Genomic DNA, 20,073 nt, shown 5'->3' on the forward strand with positions numbered 1-20,073 from the left:
TACTTACAGATTGAGAAAAAAATCCAATACTTTTAGGCATTGGCACCTCAGTGGTAAAATCCCAACTGACAATGAGAGATCTTCTCTAATTCTATCTCTTATAAGCAACCAAAATACAAGGTTCAGATCCAGATAAAAACCCTTCAAGAAGATAAAAGAGCCCAGCCAGAGTGGCTCAGTGGTTGAGCTTCAACCTATGACTCAGCAGCCAGGTTGGATTCCCCATCAGGGCACATGCCTGGGTTGCAGGCTTGATCCCCAGTAAGAGGTGTGCAGGAGACAGCAATCAACGATTCTCTCTCATCATTGATATTTCTCTCTCTCTCTCTCTCCCTCTCCTTTCCTCTCTGAAGTCAATAAAAACATATTTAAAACAAAATAAGGTAAAAAATACCATGATGCAGAGTAGGCTTTGATTGTTGGTGACTCAGGCTCTCTGACAGCAGCACACGCTGTCTCACAGCCTCAAACGGGACTCAACCCAAACAAACGGAGCATTTCATCTAAGCCAGGCTTCAAAGGCCAAGTTTGTTCAGACATCATTAGTTCTTCTTATTCCTTTGATGTATCTGTCCCTAGTGACGGAAACTTTTTTTTTTTTTTTTTTTTTTTTTAAGAAACTAAAGCACAAAAGGAAACTGAAAAAGCTACAAACTGATTTGGCAACAGCTAAGCAGGAGGCTGCCATCACAGTCTTGGAGCTCAAGGAGAAGATAAGGGCTCTATGTGAAGGAAAGCCAGCCCCTAGAGGTCAGTATCACCACGTGACAGTCACTGGCCCACGGTCCCGGGTGGTGTATATAGTTTTATTGGCAACCAGGCAAGAAGCAAGGCCACAGTGCCAGGCGCACCCTGGCCCGGCAGCATGCTGACCTGGCCTGACCTCCATTCGGCATGAATGGCGCTATCACAGGAACTACTCGCTCCAGACGAGGTTCCTTTCACCATAAGAGAAGCAGAGGATGAATGAATAAGCGGTTCTTTAAAGGAAAGTCTCTGAAGCCGACGAGCTGGACTGAAATAGATCTGATACAGGTCTTTGCACACGCTGGGGGCAGGGAGGGAGAGGCAGGGCCTAAGAAGGGAGACCCAAGGCCCCCAAGAGAGGGGGCTCCGGAGCTGGGCAAGGAGAGGGGCTCATCTGAAAGTGTACATAGGTTTATAGACGAAGAAGGCACAGGGAAGGAAAGAAATCAGTGCTTTAACAATAGGCAAATGAGCCCGAAACAAGTAGGGAAGGCTGGTTGGGGATAAAATCTGGGTGGTTCAGGAAAATGTTAATAGCCACTTTGTTTTGGAATTTTTGGTGGTGTTATTGTTGTATATATATTTTTATTTTATTTAGTATTCTCTAAGAGACTATAAACACACATGGGGGGGGGGGGGAGAATACCCAAAACCTCAGATTGTCATGAACAATAATACAAGTTAACATTTAATATCATGTGCTAGGCATTTTGCTAGGTATTTCATGTGTATTTAATTTTCAGAAGTCAGTACATCTGTGGATTCTACAAGAATAAGCAGAGGCTTAGAGATGCCCTTTCCCTTGCCCCAGGTTAGATGTGTCTGAGCAACACCTGGGCACTGGGCCTCCAGACAGAGCCTCACCGAGCCCAGGTGCCTGTGCAGCTCGAGGCCAGTCGGGCCTTTCCTGCCTGCTGGATCTCTTGCAAAACTGTGATTCCCTGGGATAAATGTCTTCCTTTGATGTGTGGCACTCTTGTAAAGCCAAAAACATGCCATTGTTCTTACTCTGGCTTCCTTTATTACTCATAAGTAATCCTGGAAAAAGAGGAGGAGCGTGGAAATAAACGGGAGGAGGAGGGGATAGGCAATGTGGTGGCTCCAGAAAGTGAGACACTCCCAGCATCCTGACCACATTGTAAAGCTTCTAATATGGAGTTGGTTTTAATTTTCAGTTTTGAATAGCCCTTTCCCAGGGTGGAAATGGCATGTAACAGCCACCTTGAATCATACACTGAAGGTCAATTTGTTTTGCTCTTTCCACAGAAAATAGTGTATGAATTTGCTTTTACCATCATGAAACCTAAAAGAATAAAATCTGTCAGAGAATCCCATCCATTTAAAGCTCTTTGTTCTAAGGCATCACAACCAGATTTCAACTCGGCTACATAAGAAGAAGCTGAGCGTGGCTGTGCAGCACACTGGAGAAAGCTCTCCAGCTCACTCGAGAGAAGCTTCCAACTTCTCCACTATATTTTTAATCTAGTGGGGAAAAAATATATATTATTTCAAGGTAGCTAATTCTCATTAGTCGCTTTTTGACAAAAATAATATCATTTGCTGCCTAATGATAATTTTGTCCCTTTAATATTTTGATAGGTCAAAATTAAAATAATACAGAGGTACCAGGACTCCCATGCTTTGGGAGAGAATGGAAAACATTAAATCCCACCTTTTCTTCTTTGCCCATTATTTTCTATATTTCTGTTTAAAAAACAAATTTATAGTATGGGGGGCAGGGAAAATACTGTATTATGAACAGATACAAATGTCAATAAAGCCAGGTCTTCCACGTTCAATTATGGTTGAAAACAGGACTTCCTTTTGTGCCTACATGTTGCTTCTCTGATTTGGTGGTGGGAAAAACTGAGTCTGTGGACTGACATATAGGACAAAAGTCTTAAGTTAAATATTTGTACATTCTTATTCTCCCAGAGGCCCCAAGAAGCCCCACCATGACAGAAGACTGCCAAGGCCATTGTGGCCCCAGATTAATATTAGCTCTTATTCTCAGAGACTTTGGTCACCCTGCCCTACCTATCAATTCACTTCAAAGTAAAGTCCGGAATGATGTTGGTAACTCTCACGTATAATGACCCCCCACTTAACCATAGAATGATTAGAGCTGACCCACCTCCCATACACATTCCTCAACCAGAACACCACCCTTCCCCTAGTTATCTTCTGTCCTTTTATAAAGTGTTTGTTTTCAGTTCTCAGACCTTTGTTTGCCAATGACAGATGCCCCAGTCATAACAGCTTAAGGAGAAAGGGTGATTTATTGGCACAGGTGTAAACAAACTGAGCAAGGGCATGCCATTAGTCTTGGAGTCTGATAGGTTCAGGGTCTCCAATATCACTCTGTGTCTCTCATCGCTGCTTCTCTCTGCATCGGGACTCCATTCTCTCAAGCAGGATGTCAGAAGAGACTAGAAACATGGCTCAGAGTGGTGATGGGCTGTCCTCTTTACCTGTCCTCCAGAGAGGAGAGAAAGCATCCCCCTTTCCCCCCCAGCAGCTCCAGTTAGAAAAAAAAAAAAGTATAAGAAAGAACTCTGTCCTGGCATGGGTTGGGTACCCCTGAGGGTTTATGAATAATCTTTGCGGCCAGGGTAGGGAACTATGGTTGGACAAGCTTCGGTCAGGCACTGGCCACTAGATGATAGAGGGAAACAGGGTGGGGAAGGGGAGTGTTCTGACTGATTGTTACTACAGGGCTAGATTGGGAGAAAAGCACTTCCTTAGAGGAAGGGATATCTCATTATTGAAAAGAAAGAATGAAGGGCCAAAACAACCTGTCCAATACATTCTCATTAGTGGTCAGATTAAAATGTAATGCTTAATGAGTCACCCATCCTTGAGTATTTGTATTTCTTAAGTAGATTCTTTTTTGGTGAACAAAAGAACTTAATGATCCAAGAAATAAATATCCAATGGTATAATTTCAGACCCCATAATAGATTGAGAGTGAACCACTTTGGGGAAGGAGTCCCCTTCCAGTCTCAATCAAGTGACATCATAGTCGCCTACTCCAAAAGCCTGTCTTATTGTAACATGGAACTGCAAGAGGGGAAAACAATGCTGATTCTAAATGGCATGTTAACTGGATTAACATAAAGCTACTTCTCTGTTATAGTTACAAACTGATGCCTACAGTTCTAACAAGCAATTTAATGAGATATTTCTAAATAAATTAGAATTTCTTTTTACCCAAATATGCACTTTTTTTTTTTTTCTGGATGTTCCAGAACACTAGGAATACTTTTAAACATAATCAAATTGATGAAACAGGGAGCTACCAAACTTTGTTCTTAATACATAAACACAGTAAACTATTGCATTTGCTCTAAAGAAATAAATGATTTAAGTCAATGGAAAGTTCAACTGAAAAGAAAAACACCTTTATTATAAAACTGGCACAGCAGGAAACTTACTTACAGCCTCAGTGTTGTTTGTTGATTTTACTTGGTTCAAATAATCACAGCCCAGGGCAGATTCCTTCCGTCATTTCCACAGTCTGCACCTGAGGTGCTTACAGCTTTATTTACTAGCAGAATTCAGTGAAATGCCCATTGTATCCTTGCAAAACATGAGTCCATCTTTTGCTAAATCTTAGTGTGCAGGAACCTAAGGTTAAATTTCAAAACAATCTTTGCTTCCTTTGGCTTAGGAGGACAAAATTACTTTGCAAAAGACCTCATTGACTACGTCCTTTTGTTGGCACAGGAGCAGTAAGTCACTTGCTCTGATGAAAGCGCCTATGTTTGACCAGAACATCAGGGTCCAGGTTTATAGACTTCAAGCTATGGTACTAAAGGGAATGCACTCATCTGGATTTTTCTTTTCCTTTTAATTCCTTCCTCTTAATATGCACAACGTAGTGTCTAATTCTCACTTGCACGTTCCCACCCTCCTGGTGAAAGCCACATCAACTCTTAAGTCATCTCTTTGTTTGAAGAGATACTCCAAGGTGGTGCAAGTGTATTCTGGGTCAGGCTGATCCAGGACTCAATGTCTGAATAGAGCCAGACACATTTTGAGGGGAGGCTTGACATCATTGATCTTTTAGTGACACAAGACTGTTTTTAAACACTACACCGTTAATTTTAAGAATCAGACTATTGCTGTCCTATAATTCTTAAAAGAGTTAGGAGCAATATCTCTTTGTCAACACCCAGAGCCAACTTTTAATCAACATTTTAAAGAGGACCTTTTATCATGATGTTCGCCTCCAGGCACTCAGCCCAAACCTTCTGTTCCTCTTTTTATCTCTCCTCCAGCAAACTTCCTTAAGATTAAAGCTTCCATGGCTTCTAGGTGTTAAGAAAACAGTGATTTGAAGGTGTTGAAACATTCTGGAATTAGATAGTGAAATTGGTTGCATAAGAATGTTACTACAGTAAAACTAGTGAACTGTACACTTTAAATTGGTTAACATGGAAAATTTTACGTTTTAAAATTTTATCTCAATTAGAAAAAAAGTTATTAAAACAATCCTCACTAAATGTAGCTACCCTGTCACGTGTAAGTATATTTTAATAAGTGCTTTGGGCCTAAATAAAATAATGACTTGGAAGAATTCCAAGCATTTAGAGAGAGGAAATATTAATATTTATTGGAGTAAGGCTAGTCTTGAGTAGTTGTCCATTTGTGTCTAGGTTTTTTGAACAATTCCATCCTTTGCTCTTTCTGCTTTCTGTCAGCCCGGCTCTTTGAAAGGTTGCTAGTCCCCAGACTAGGAACCAACTACCTGACCAATAGTTCTGCATGCACTGAACACACATATTTCTTTCACTAATCTACCTAGCGTTTCCTAAGAAAGTAAGGAGGAAGATCTTGGGATCTCACTGTTTCAACTCCTGGGACTTTGTCCAAAAGCACCTCTCACCACTCAGGTCATCAGACTGCACGGGGCTCAGTCTGCTATTTTGTCAAAGCACAAGCACGCAGCCTGTTCTTCCTCCTGCTGCCAAGAGTGTTATTGCCTTGACAGAAAGTGACAAGAATTTGAGGAAAGCAAAAGGTGGAGATTCCCCATCCACACACATTATTCTCCCAACATTTGCAGAAAAGGGTTTTCTTTTAAGCATTTATTAAATCCTCAGAGACGGAAACTATTCCAAGGTGGAATACTTTACATTTGAACCAATAAATACCAGCAATGAATATTAGGGAAAATGAGAGAAGATAGAAGTGATAATAACTTCAAGGGGTGCTTTGTAAGTTTACAAGTCCCTAAGGAAATAGAAATAATTATATTTGTCCTTATAATATCTAGGTTCATTCAGAGATTGCCTATCAGGCTATCTTTTCCTTTGTCCACTGAAGTCTCCTGAAATAGAGCTGCTTTCTGAAATGGAACCCCAAAGCCAAAGGTCTTTTCACTACTTCAGGAATCCCCTCAAGGATAAGCAAATATACCAGGAGTCCCTGAAAAACTTAGGGATTTACTGCACAAAGAATACCAAGAAATGCTATGTATTCAATAAGTACAAATGTAGAGTGATTCTAATTTTCAAAAGGACATTCTAGAGACCTCTCGGTCTAAAAATCACTAGTATAAAAACTAGGCGTTTTTCAGGAATGTGTTAGCTGCAAGTTGCAGAAACCAAAAGGAAACTATTGATAGTTCAAGCAAAAAAGAAATTGACTAGCTCCTGAGGCTGGCGGGAAGACTGAGCACAGGGTTTTTGGGTTGCTCATTTGGCTCTTGTTTCCCTGGTGGCCCCATCTGAGCTATTGCAGGCCTGGATCAGGAAAGATCCCCTGGCTGCCCTGGCTTTAGGGGCTTAATCACAAGGAACTGCCTGTAATTATTGGAATCCAGTCTATTTAGTCAACAGAGCGGCAAACCGTGGCTCTCTAGCCGCTGTTTGCTGACCACTGATCTAATGTGTACGTAGGAATACATATCTAACCCTATCCTGCTGGCCAACAATAAATCCAGTGCCTTCAAACAGAACGTACCTACTTGCGCAGAAGAATCTTGTGCTATGCATCCTCTCTAAAGCCCTCCAAAACTATCCATATGACCAATGCAGTTATTCTCTAACTTCAACACCCATCAGGAAACATTGAGTCATTAAATAAAATAATGTTGAGGTTTCTAGGGGAATATAGGAGAGAACATCATTGATTTTTTTTCTACTTTGGCATGAAGATATTTGTACCAGGAATAGCTACAAAGGTCCTGACAGCTGGCTGACAACTGTTTGCGACCGGGAATTCTCCAATTTGTTTTATGTGGACAAATATTCGTGCATCTGCCAATGTTTGACAAAGAGCACCCATTACTTCTCTGCAAGTTTCCTGAAAGGAAGCATCTTCCTTCTCATCCAGGTTATGTAATAGCATTCTCACACAGCACGTGCTCTTCTGGAAGTCAAAGCAGGCTCCATGCTTAAGGAGGAAACCTTTAAATCGATCAAGCTCCATTTCTCATGTGCCTTGTCTGACATTTAGCTGGGGCTTGCCCTTTCATCCAACCTCTCTGGATACAGAAGTCACTAGACTTTTTTTTTTTTTTTTTTTAACCCATTCCTTAGGAATGGACAGAAGGAAGGGAACACCATTTCCTGATAATTGTATAATTCCAAAATTAGTCTTACAAACAAAGGAGGGAGGGGACCTTGACATTATTGAATTCCCACAGCTGGAATAGCTAGCAAATGCTGGACCCTAACCAAAAATTTCAGAATGGATCTTCTTATCCTTTGTTAATTATAAAATAAATAGATTTCCAGACCTTTTGCAAAGGAACAGCCTAAATATGCAGGTTTAAAAAAAAGGGGTTGGGGGGCAGATTTGGTATTTTCCTGACAAGATAAAAGGGGTTTTCAGCTCATGGCTGTCTTCTCCAAGTCTGTGAGGTTTAACTAAAATAGATTTAAGGGAACAGTGAGAGGTATTTTTTGTCTTCTCTCCAGAAAAATTTCCCTTCGATTATCTGAAAACTTGCCCTTGCCCTTGGCCTCTGGCACATGACCCAGGTGAGGGCCATGATAATATCCCATTCCCTTGGCCACAGTGATTGATCCATAGGTAAGAATGTGATACCAGTAGGATCATTCAAATTCCTTCCTTGAGATTTCTGTATAGGTTCCATGAGAAAGAAGTTCTATTCCCTGGAGCTAGAATAAATTAAGATTCTGTGGCTACAAGTATTATAAGCCAATGCTGTCTACTATAAGAGAAAGAAAGAAAGAAAGAAAGAAAGAAAGAAAGAAAGAAAGAAAGAAAGAAAGAAAGAAAGAAAGAAAGGAAGAAAGGAAGAGAGAGAGAGAGGAGAGAGGAGAGAGGAGAGAGGAGAGAGGAGAGAGGAGAGAGAGAGAGAGAGAGAGAGAGAGAGAGAGAGAGAGAGAGAGAGAGAGAGAGAGAGAAGGAAGGAAGGAAGGGAGAAAGAAAAGAAGTTTATTGGAAAGATATAAGGTAGCTCTTGGTATTGAAGGAAAGCTTAACAACCAGACTTGGTAAAGGCAGTCTTAGGGATATGATATCAAAAGCAATAGACAACTTCTTCAGGGGTCAAGACCCAAGTTCCAGGATGAATCAGCTCATCTCTTTCTGCCCTCTTTCACTCAACTCAGCTCAAGATTCAAGATTCTGGAAAAGAGCAAGTGTGGTTGGCTCTGCTAGTCACAGCCTTCCCCTGAGTCAGAGGGAAAACACACACCATGATCACAGTCCCACAGGACTGCAGAGGATGGGAGAGGAACACTTCTCTAAAGGAAAATCATGCTTCCGTTAAAAACCAGGGGAAATGGCTGTGAGCACGCAGAAACAGATGTTACCCTAGACCAGTGGTCGGCAAACTGCAGCTCACGAGCCAAGGTTTGCCACTCTGTTGACTAATGAGTTTGTCAACAACTGCATTAGATAATACCACTATGTGCATTATAGTAGCCTGCAAGAATATTTGTTTTTGAAGACACACTTCCTTGGAACAGATTACCCTCCCATGTCTCTAAATTCCTCAATCAAATCAAACCACATTTTGATATTGGACAAAGAACTTATAACTAAGAAGAAATAAAGAGAAAACATAAGAGAAAAAAATAATAGCATTATTCCTAATTTGTTTAATATGCAGATGGGTCCTAAAGACGTGTCTTAATGGTGCTGGCATAATAATTGGTGCCTACAAGATCCAAAAACATTATTGCTCTTCTGAAGATGCTTTCTTAAATCCCAGAAATTATGGCTGTAAACATTGTTCTGATTTTCCAGGAAGACCTGGAAGTCCCGCCATGCCAAGCTGTTATCTCAATCCGGGTGTACTGTTACATCTGCTTCACAAGGATGCTCTAAGCATGCTCAGGGCCACTTTTCCCTTGGCCATACCTAGTGAATAAGGAGGGAGCTCTGTTCCTATTTCAGGGAATTTGGAGTAGAATTTGTCAAAAAGAGAAGGGAACAGCTCTCCGCCACAAACTAAAAAATATATTTTTTAAATTACTCGAAGTTTTGAGAACTCTTTTAAAATGCACTTTATGTTTCCAGGTTTTAAAATCTCATATATCTATAAGTGATCATATTATTAGAACTAAAAATCAAAACATAGCCTGACATTGTTCTAACATATAAAATTATAATTATACTAAAAAATATTGGAAATCAGGAGTATGCTACAGAATCCTAGATATACTATTACTATATTTATAGTTCAAATAGGGTTGCATAAGAGAGTGGAAATACCACATTTATTTGGCTGATTTTACTTGTGATCTTAGCAGCTAAGAGTCTTGTGGGGTCTTCCATGTGAAGGTTAGTAGAATGTATCAATCCACAAACCCAACAGACTATCGGGAATCATTAAAAAAAAACAGAGAGCTGACAACACTGAAAGTGAGAATTGGTGCTTATCTTCACTAATTGTATCAGAAGAAAAAATATTAGAATCAGACCTTATAGAACCCACCTATCTTAATGCTATAAATAACATACAGATGCAAGTGCCTGATTGTTTCTTTTTCATAGCCATAACTTTTCTGTATGAGTCCCAAGAGAAGGTAATTGAACTTGAGAAAAGATATCCTTCTTTTGAGGTTGCTTTTGATCTGAAGCCAAAGGGAAGTAATTTAAAGCTGTAGGTTCTAAACAATGTCTATGTGGTAATATTGGCAAACAAAATTAAATATACCTTAATTTATTTGTCAATAAAGCAGTACCACGATGCTAAGAAGTCTCTTCAGGATAAATTCTTAAGGAAATGGAGACTGGTTGAGGTTTTCTTTTTTCCTTCCACAATAACATAGGCTCATAAGCACTCTGACTTATATTCTATTAAAAGGTTTTGGACCTTCAAAACTTTTCTGAAAAATACTGATCAACCTACCAGTCTTTTATTGCCTCATTTGCATAAGCTTTTCTTTTGGTTAATTTAATCTAAGGCAATAAACAAACACTCTTACTCTTTTTTAAATACTGATTTTACACGTGTATTTCTATTTTGGTAAGATATGTATTATTCCTGGATAGATTACATGTATGTATTATTTTGGTCTTAGAAAGCTAAGCAAGAAAGAAAAAAATCTTAATTGAACTTTAAATCAAGGAAGGGAAAGAACAAAAAATAAAGATTATACTAGAGAAATAAAATCCACATGAAATGAGTAAAATCCAAACCTAATTGAAATGATATAGCGATATGCGCTGGGAATTTCCCCCAAAAACACCACTGGGTAACTGAAAACTTTGTACCAGTTATTTCCTCTTTCTAAGCTGCCTTAACTCTTTACCCCTGTCTGCACCCCTGCCCCATTTTTCCTTCTTATTCTTCTTCAGAGTGTCCTTTGGAACTACCTCCATCGCCACTACCATCTCTCTACCTACTCCCTGGCCTTCCCATGAGTTATGTATGCATCCATAAGCCTTGTGCACACTGCGGCCATAACACTTATTATTAATATCTCTTTGATTAACTCTCTTTACAAATAGACTATAGATTTCTTGAAGAGAAACAGATGACATCTTTTTCTTTGTATCCATAGCCTAACACAGTACCTGATTCTTAATGGTCATGTAATGCTGAATGGACGGATTCAGAATAAAATAATGTATTCTGTCCTGGCGCTCTATTGTTTAATATGTTTATGAATTATTAGGTGATGGAGAGAGTTTGCTGATTAGATTAAAATTTTAACATCAACCTGAGTGGCAGATTTGCTAGAGTGTAATTTTAGATTGCCAATAATGCCCATGAGATATCAGCACAGCCTACTGGCTCCCAGGTTGAAGGAGATGATCAAATCCTAAAATTGATTGGAAGTATTCCTAGTTCTTCTGCACTGTATTGCAATAAGCTGACTTTGAGTTATTGCTAACTGTGTTATTTTTATGAATTTTCATGTTACCATTTCAACTCAATAGTGTCATGTACTCAGGGTTCAAATCAGAGCTTTGTCATTACTTTGGCCGATCCTGTAAAACTAAACTGAACATTAGTTCCAAAGTCTTATCTAAACTACTTTTAAATTTGCTGGCCTCCCTGCACTATTTAGCACTCTGGGCCAGCACCTAGCAAGCTTGCATTGGCCATGGTCTATGCCTTGAGCCACACTGACACTGCCCATTGTATATACCACTTCCTGATCTCCTCTGGCCCTATCATTAAGTTGACAATTTTATGATTATTTATTTGGTTCCAAAACTCAAGGTGACTTCTTGGGTTCTTACTAACTCTGATTAATGGATATGTCCCCTGGCATATTTCTGCTTCCAGCTTTTAGGTAATATCTTGCCTAATCCTAAAGCCTTTAGGATTCTCTCTTGTAGCCTGGTGTTCCATTCAAGTTGGTCTGGTTCTCATAAATACCAAGATCTGTTAGGAATTTAACCTTGTATGGTCTGGCTGAAGTCAACTGTTGCTTATTTTCACTTAGATCTTGATTACCTAACCTCTGTTCCTTCACAAACAGTCTTGTTGTTTCTTAATCATCTCAGTGATTTACACTAAAGGCAGGTAAATTAATCAGGAGCACAGGTTTGGTAAACTTACTTTCATAGTCAGAAACACTTCGATGGCTTCCCATTGCCTGCGAAGTTTATATTTTTAGCTTGGCGTTAATCACCCTCCATGAACTGTTTTCTACATATCTTTCTAGATTGATTTTCTAAAACTTCCTTTTACACACTCATATTACTTCTCTCCATCAAAACATCTGGTAGAAGTCCTCTATCTCTTTGTCCACTCCTGCCTGTTTTCATTTTGTAGCAAGACAATAGACCTCAGAGGAGCATTTAACTTTGCCCAGAAAAGCAGCCATGATTTTTTTACTAGAAGGTTGCTTTCTCATTCTCCAAGACAACTATTCTGTACGTTCATATCTCTTCCCGGACTTCTTTCCCCTCCTCCACACTTACACCCAGCTGATGACCTCACCTATAATTTGCTGAGAATACACAGGTCGTCACTTGGGGACTCTCTCATCTTTCCAACAAATCTAAATTCTTGCTTCATGTTGTCACCTGTGTTCTCCCGGCTGACTTTTGTTTGTGTTCCTCTCCCATTCAAGGCTCTATCTTTACTAGTGCTCCAGAATGGTTCTCACCTTCCTAGGTATGTCACTTATTTACCCTGTTTCACGCTTGCATCATATATTCCTCTTTACAAGCTCATTCCTATCTGCATAGTTACATGTTAGCACTTTACATCTCTGCCAAAACTTTGATTTCTCATCACTCTTATTCCCACTCTTATTCTAAGATAAACAACCCTACACAATGTCTTCACTTCCTCACATTTGCTATTTAATCCACCTCAGTCTTGTTCTCTCCACCCCGTTTAGATGAGGGTATTTGACTGAAAGTCTTCTCTTCAAGGTCCCCAAAAATCTTCATGATGACAGACCTTAGTGTAAATTCTTCTGTATTCATCTCATCTGAACTCAGAGCATCATACAACACAGAAGACCACTGCTTTCTTCTTGATACATTTCCAGTCTTGGTCTGTGTCAAACCACATGGTCCTGGTTTTTCTTCTTCCTTATTAATTACTTCTCTAATGTGTTGAATTCTACTTTATAAAATAGACATCTTCAGGACCTAGTGCCACATCCTCTCTTCTTCTGAATCTTCTATTATTCCTCGATTATCTCATTCATTCTCATGGCTTTAAATATCACCTCCAGACTAATAATTCCTAAATTTGTATCTCTAGTCCAACTTTCTTCCTTTTAATTCCAAATCCATATGTTTTCAGATGGACTTTATATTTCTTGTTGTTTAGCTAACCTTCCAACCTTATCCTGTTTCATACATATCTTTCCCTATCTTCTCCCATCATAGGCAACGGCACCTCCAAACAAATTGGTAAAAAGAAAAGTTATAAATTTGGCTCAGTGTGGTGAAGAAAATAGAGTTCTATGACATAAAATATAGGTTGAAGTACATGTGGAGAACACACTGGTCAGCTAAAACCTCTTTAAGAAGGACATGCATTTCAACTGGACCATGAAATATGAGAAGAAATCATGCCTATTGAAAGGCAGAGGAAGAGCAAGTATAAAACTGTTTTAAGGAAACAGTTCAGTGTATTTTTATAATAGTTACAAATAGAATATCCCAGGAGTGAAGTAAATAAGATGAAAGTAGCAGGGAATGAGTATGTAATGATAGGGTCTGGATCAAATGTGAGATCAATAGTCCAGGTGCTGGTTTGGACCAGAAAAGCAGAATTGGAGAGAATGAATTTAAATTCTTTAAAATTTTTAAAAATTATTTTGAAAGTTTTATTGTGGTATAAACACATAAAGTGTTTATCATTTTAACCGTTTGTAGGTGTACAACTCAATGGCATTGAATACATTCACAGTGCTATGTAACTATCACCACTACTGATATCCAAAACTTTTTCATCATCACCAACAAAAACTCTATACCATTAAACAAACTCTATACCATTAAACAAACTCTATACCATTAAACAAAGTCTATACCATTAAACAAACTCTATACCCCATCTTCCTTGCAGCCCCTAGCAATCTCTATTCTACCATCTGTCCCTATGAATTTGTCCAGTATAGGACTTTATATAAGTGAAATCATATTGTGTTTATCCTCCTGTGGTTGGCTTATTTCACTAAGCTATGCATGTTTTCAAGGTTCATCTGTGATGTAGCACATATTATTAAAAGTGTATCCCTTTTTATGGCTTAATATATCCCATTTTATGTATGTGTCACATTTTTTTAAATTTTAAATTGATTTTATCTTTTTGGGGGAATCAGAATGAGTGAGACGTGATGATGAACTGGATGTGGGGAAGAAGGAAATGAAGGTAACAAGGATGATTCCTAGGACTCTAGCTTGTGAAAACAAGAGGCAAGAGATAAGTGGGCTTCCATAAGATGGCCAGAAGTGGGGGGGGGGGGGGGGGGGCAGTTGAGGAGGACCAGGCTTGCAGAGGAGGGCAATTGGGGACAACTGGGCTGGCAGGTGAGGGCAGGGGAGGGCAGGGGAAGGCAGTTGGGGGTGACCAGGCTGGCAGGGGAGGGCTGCTGGAGGCAATTGGGCCAGCAGGGGAGCAGTTAGGCATGGATCAGGCTTGCAGGGGAGTGTTTGGGGGTGATCAGGCTGGCACGCAGGCGAGCGGTTGGGAGCCAGCAGTCCCAGATTGTGAGAGGGATGTCTCAGATTGGAGAGAGTACAGGCTGGGCTGGGGGACACTGCCTCCCCCCACCCCCAAATGCACAAATTTAATACCCCAGACCTCTAGTTCTAAATAAGAGCCTGGCCAGTGTGGCTCAGTAGTTGAGTATTGACCTATGAACCAGGAGGTCACTGGTTCAATTCCCAGTCAGGGCACATGCCTGGGCTGTGGGCTCAATCCATAGCAGGGGGCATGCAATAGGCAACTGATCAATGATTCTCTCCCATCATTGATGTTTCTATCTCTCTCCCTCGCCCATCCTTTCTGAAATAAATAAAAAAATATATATATTTTTTTAAAAATTCTAAACAAGAATATGTAAAAAAAAAAATATGGAAAATAAAACAAAAGAAACATTCAATATACATCCTAATTTTTAAGAAAGAAGATGCCAAGTGGTGCAGTAACTATAGGACCATTGCTCTAATTTCCCATGCAAGCAAAATGATCCTCAAGGTGAGACAACAAAGGTTTGTATCTTATATGGAGCAAGAAATGCTGGATGTTACAACTGGATTCAGAAAAGGAAGAGGTACTTGAGACCTAATTGTGAGTATTCATTGGATACTGAAGTGCTCCAAAGAATTTTAAAAAAGATTAGTGTATGTTTTACAGACTACAGTAAAGCTTCTGGCTGTATAGCTCATGGAAATCTATGGGTTGCTCTAAAAGAAATGGGTGTGCCTCAGCACCTGATCGTCCTGATCAGTAACCTTTATTGTGGACAGGAAGGCACTGTCAGGACAGAATATGGAGGGGCAGAATGGTTTCTTATCGGCAAAGGTGTCAGATAAGGGCGCATCTTACCTATTTGTATAATCTGTATGCAGAATTTCTCATAGGAAAAACTGGGCTAGATTCAAAGAAAGGAGGAGTAAAAACTGGTGGAAGAAATATCGGTAAATTAAGATACATAGATGACACCACCTTACTGACAAAAAGTAACAATTATTTGAAACAACTTCTGAGGAAATTGAAAGTAGAAAGTGCCAAAGCAGGACTGCCATTGGAACCTCCAGACAAAAATCATAATGACAGAAGAAATATACAACTTTAACATAGATGATGAAGACATCAAAATTGTTAAAGATTTTGCTTACCTTGGTTAAATGGAGATTGCAGCCAAGACATTAAGACTGAGACTTAGAAGAGCAGCAATGGAAGAATTAGGAGAGACTACCAGGAGCAAAGATGTGTCATCAGAGACCAAGACTAAGATCACCCATATTCTCCTGTTCCCAATTTGTATGCATGGTTGCAAAAGTTGGGCAGTGAAGAAGGCTAATAGGAACCAAATGGATTCATTTGAAATGTGGTGTTGGAGAAGGGTTCTGTGGATAACCTGGACTGCTGGTCCTAACCTGAACAAGTGGGACCTGGAGCAAACTAAGCCTGAAATATCACTGGAAGCAAAAATAACAAAACTGAAGCTGTCCTACCTCAGGCACATCAGGAGAAGGCAGAACTCTTTGGAAAAAGATAATCATGCTGGGAAAATGGAAGGCAGCAGGATAAAAGTAAGGCCAAACAGGAAGTGGACTGACCTTGTAAAAGAAGCACAGAGCTGTTGAGGACAAGATACTGTGAACATCACTCATTCTTGGGTCGCCAGGAGTCTGAGCAGACCTAACAGCATGTAACACACACACAACTCTAATAGTTTACGTGGCAACTAGCAGTGTGTCCTGACATCATCTTATCATTGTCTAGTTTTATAAAAATGTGGCATTGTTTATATGACATTCTAAGAAAAAGCCTAGATAATTATAGCTTTTAAAGAAGGATTTAGAAATCACTATTATAGTCAAATGTGGGGGGGGGGGGGGAGTTAACAATCTGGTTAAATACACACCCATGGTTCAGGGTTAGAAAAAGAAACAGTATAGAGTAGGTTTATGTGAAAGTAAAATAAGAGAGAAAATAATGCTCTCCATTGTTTAGATGGACAAAGAAGTGGCAGAAATCCAAATACCACAGGAGACAAGATTAATATTAAGTATATCTGTCAACATCCTGTTGGAAAATCCAAGCCAGGATCTGAGGTATCTAAAAACATCCAGAGGGGTTTCTCCTAAGAATGACTCACACTATCTGCAGCAGAAAGCCCTAAAATAGGATGTTAGAAGTCAAACGGACCTAAATGACCATCTTGTCCAACTCCCATGTTTTATAGATGAGAAAACTAGCGCCCACAAAACCCTCTTTCCACTCTGCAGCTCTGGGAGGCACCAGGAAGTAATCGACAGAATACAGACTTTGGAACCATACAGAAGTAAATTCAGATCCCAGCTCAGTTGCTCAGACAAGTCCTTTACTATCTCCGAGCCTCAATTTTCTCAAGTGATATATGGGAATAGCTACTTTTTCAAGGTGGTTGTGAGGTTAGGAATAATGTAGATAAAGCATTTGGCACATAGAGAATCAACAAATGCTAGTTCCTATTACCCAAAATGCTGGGGTTTGTGGCACAACAAGGACGCCCACCTCAAGCCAAGCGTGTCCTCATACACCTTTAGAAATCCCAGTCAGCAGATCTCTTTCCAAAACAAGGGTAAGCAGAGAGGGTGGTACACTCTTCTATAAATACTTAGACCTTTAATCTGGAAATATCAAATGAGTCAGTATTGTATAAAATGCCAGATGGAACTTCCAAATTTTTCCAGGACTTCCACAAAGCAAAGAATAGTTCAACACAAAGGGGCAAAACCTAATAACTTTGGGAAAACACTTCTAAATACAACTGAAGGAATCTTTCTAAACCAGATCTTTCATACTTATGTATATGTGGGGGTGGGGTATCAGTGTTGCATATATGTATGCCAAAGTAGGTTTTGTAAATTACACGATGGATCTTTTTTTTTTATTCAGAAAAATTGCATTAGATTTATCTAACATTTACAGCAGGGCAAAAAAGAAAAGAAAAAATCCAAACCTTCAAAGACTGAATGAGTTATACAGAAAGCCAGATTCCTGAAGCCTTTATAACACAGTGAGGCACAGCTAAAATATTCATTTGTCCTAATTAGCTATCTTATCTCCACTGTAAATGTACATGCCATGGAAATATAGGCCCTGCCATGTTCAGGATAAACATAACGAATCACAGGCATTCTGACTGCTCAGACCTGTTAGTCCTATCTAATTCTAACCCACTGGTATAACATAGTCATTATCCATGTAAAATGAGGATGGATAATTTAAGTTTCTACAACTAGGCATCTGCTCTGCTGAATACCTTCTTAGGATCATCCCTTTAAAACTAATATGAGTGTTTTACATGGAAGCGGGATTACATCTACTAGTATAAGGAAACACCTTGTAACTAGCTTCTCTAGTTACTAGTTAGGTTGTCTCAGGTGCCTAGAGTTGCCAATATGGTAATGTAGACCTGGATAGCTGAGAAAGGTAGGAGATATTTAGGATTTTGGAAATAGAAGAGGATCTTAACAAGGCCAAAAATTAGCCTACAGGCTAAATCTAGCCATCTGGAGTGTTTTAGTTGTTCTTTAAACTATTAGCCCATGCTATGTGTTATTTTGCGTTAGCTGCAACCATTAAACAATCAGATTTCTCATTGCAAGCAGGATCTCCAGTTTGCTTTGAAAAGTTGGACACTGGCAATCGTGCATCTGAATTCTTTCCTTTCAACATTGGGTTAGAGCAGAACAGTGGTGGCACCCTTAAGTGCATGACCTCTCTCCAATAGCCCCATCTCCCATCACTCCTGTGAGTTACCCAGGCCAGTTCCACTTACTTCCCAGCTCCTGATCCAGTCCACACCCATATTTGATAAAAGAGAAAAACCACAGCCAGAGAAAGCAGAAGATGGAAGCTAACTTCAGAACCCAGATCTCCTAGTCAACCACGCCTTTGCCCATTTTAGAAAGTCTTTAATGAGTATTAGTTCACTGGCTACCTCCGAGGAGTTGAACACAAAATACAACATAAAATACAACTTAGAGAAACAGTTATAAGGAATGAAATTCTTAGGTAATAATTAGTGCTGCCTCACACAAATTATTGATTACTAGTTGCTATGTAGCTTGATCTTAGGGTATAAACATATTCTTAGAAGGTGGCCTAATTGGCTCTGTACAATTTTTTTATTTGGATTTCAAATGTTAACATACATAAGAGTCTTGGAAAATTAGTGACATTTAAATTCCTGGGCCCTTTTAAAAGATGTTCTAATGTAGTATACCTGTGTTGAAATGTAAAAATTTGCATCTTTGATGAGTTTCAAAGGTGATTTATTACATTTACTCATCAGAGTCAGAGGTCACTTTGACTTCTTCAGTTCTGATCTTGAGTTTCAAACCTTAACCATAGTATTCTGTACCCCCTTCATTCATGGAACAGAAGTAACCTGTAGTCCAAGCAGGCCAAACTCACTGCCCATGAGCCATGTGCCTCGTTTATTTGGCCTGTGTTAGCCAATGAGTTTGACATGCTTGTTGTAGTTCCTGACTCTTTTTCTGTGTTCTCTACTTTGTAGTTTATGAAAGAAAATATCATGACTGGTACAGTATGAAGAATCCAAATGTAATTACCTAAGTGTAATTGTTCAATCTGAATGTTTTTTCTATGGTGATTAGGTTACTAGTATGCAATATCTCCTACCCACTCTACTGACTTTGCTCCTTTTTCTAAAGAAAGGTTCCTTTGAATTGGAAAAATAATTCTATTAAATTGGAAAACAAAAATTTCCTTTATTTTTATTTTTATTTATATATATATATATATATATATATATATATATATATATATATATATTATTGATTTCAGAGAGGAAAGGAGAGGGAGGGGAGGAGAAAGGGATAGAAACATAAATGATGATAGAGAATCATTGATTGGCTGCCTTCTGCATGCCCCACACTGGGGATTGAGCCTGCAACTGGGCATGTGCCCTGACCAGGAATCAAACCATGACCTCCTGGTTCATAGGTGGATGCTCAACCACTGAACCACACTAACCAGGCAAATTTTTTTTTTATTTTTAAAGAACCAAGTTTAACTATAAGCTTTGTACAACTTTAGTTGAAAACACAGGTCAACTTGGTTTGCGTTTCTTCCCTAAAACTTTTCTTCTTTAAAGACTTTATCTTCTATAGCTTTTAAACAGACTTTTAATATGTCCAAACAAGAAAAATAAATACTAGTACTGTAACACAGCAGGTCCCTCACATGGTACCATTATTTGATTCCACCAAATTGAACTACATCTCATATGCTATATTATATTAGAATCCTTTTAAGTTTATCTCATTGAAAGCAATTTTTAAGAGAAAAAGTCTATATTCGGTACAAAAAAGGTTTTAAAAAAAGTTTCTTAGAAGAACAAGGTTGCCAAAAAGGGATATGATCTCAGTCCCCAATCAATCCATATTGAAACACTGCAGAAGTAACACCACATTACACAAGATAAAGAAAAACTTCATCAAAGCATTGAGTTGAATTCCCAGTAGGATAATTCTGAATGTGAACATTAAGGTTCTCAGGTTATGAGTGCTTACAATGGAGTAATTCTTGATGTGAAAGCTGGCATAGTTAATCAGGCCACTCTTTTAAGAACAGGTAAGGCCTTGGAGAATATTTAACATCATTTATGGAAATCAAACTTACGTGTGTGTTAAATAATATAATTTTAGAAGCTGGGAATATGCTGTATAGTGCTCTCT

The 20,073-nt window shown here is 39.1% G+C and overlaps 1 protein-coding gene across 1 annotated transcript in view; it reads left to right on the forward strand.

The window, feature by feature from the left end:
* Positions 1–20,073, forward strand: part of CCDC192 (coiled-coil domain containing 192) — a gene marked incomplete at its 5' end in the record, with an annotated part of 177,568 nt that overhangs the window by 113,315 nt on the left and 44,180 nt on the right. The window contains one exon of the mRNA XM_084880949.1: positions 618–754. Coding sequence (XP_084737075.1) covers positions 618–754 — 137 coding nt within the window. The remainder of the gene's footprint in view (positions 1–617; positions 755–20,073) is intronic.

Source organism: Pipistrellus hanaki, assembly GCF_964339955.1.
Source record: "Pipistrellus hanaki genome assembly, chromosome: 4".
NCBI lineage: Eukaryota > Metazoa > Chordata > Mammalia > Chiroptera > Vespertilionidae > Pipistrellus > Pipistrellus hanaki.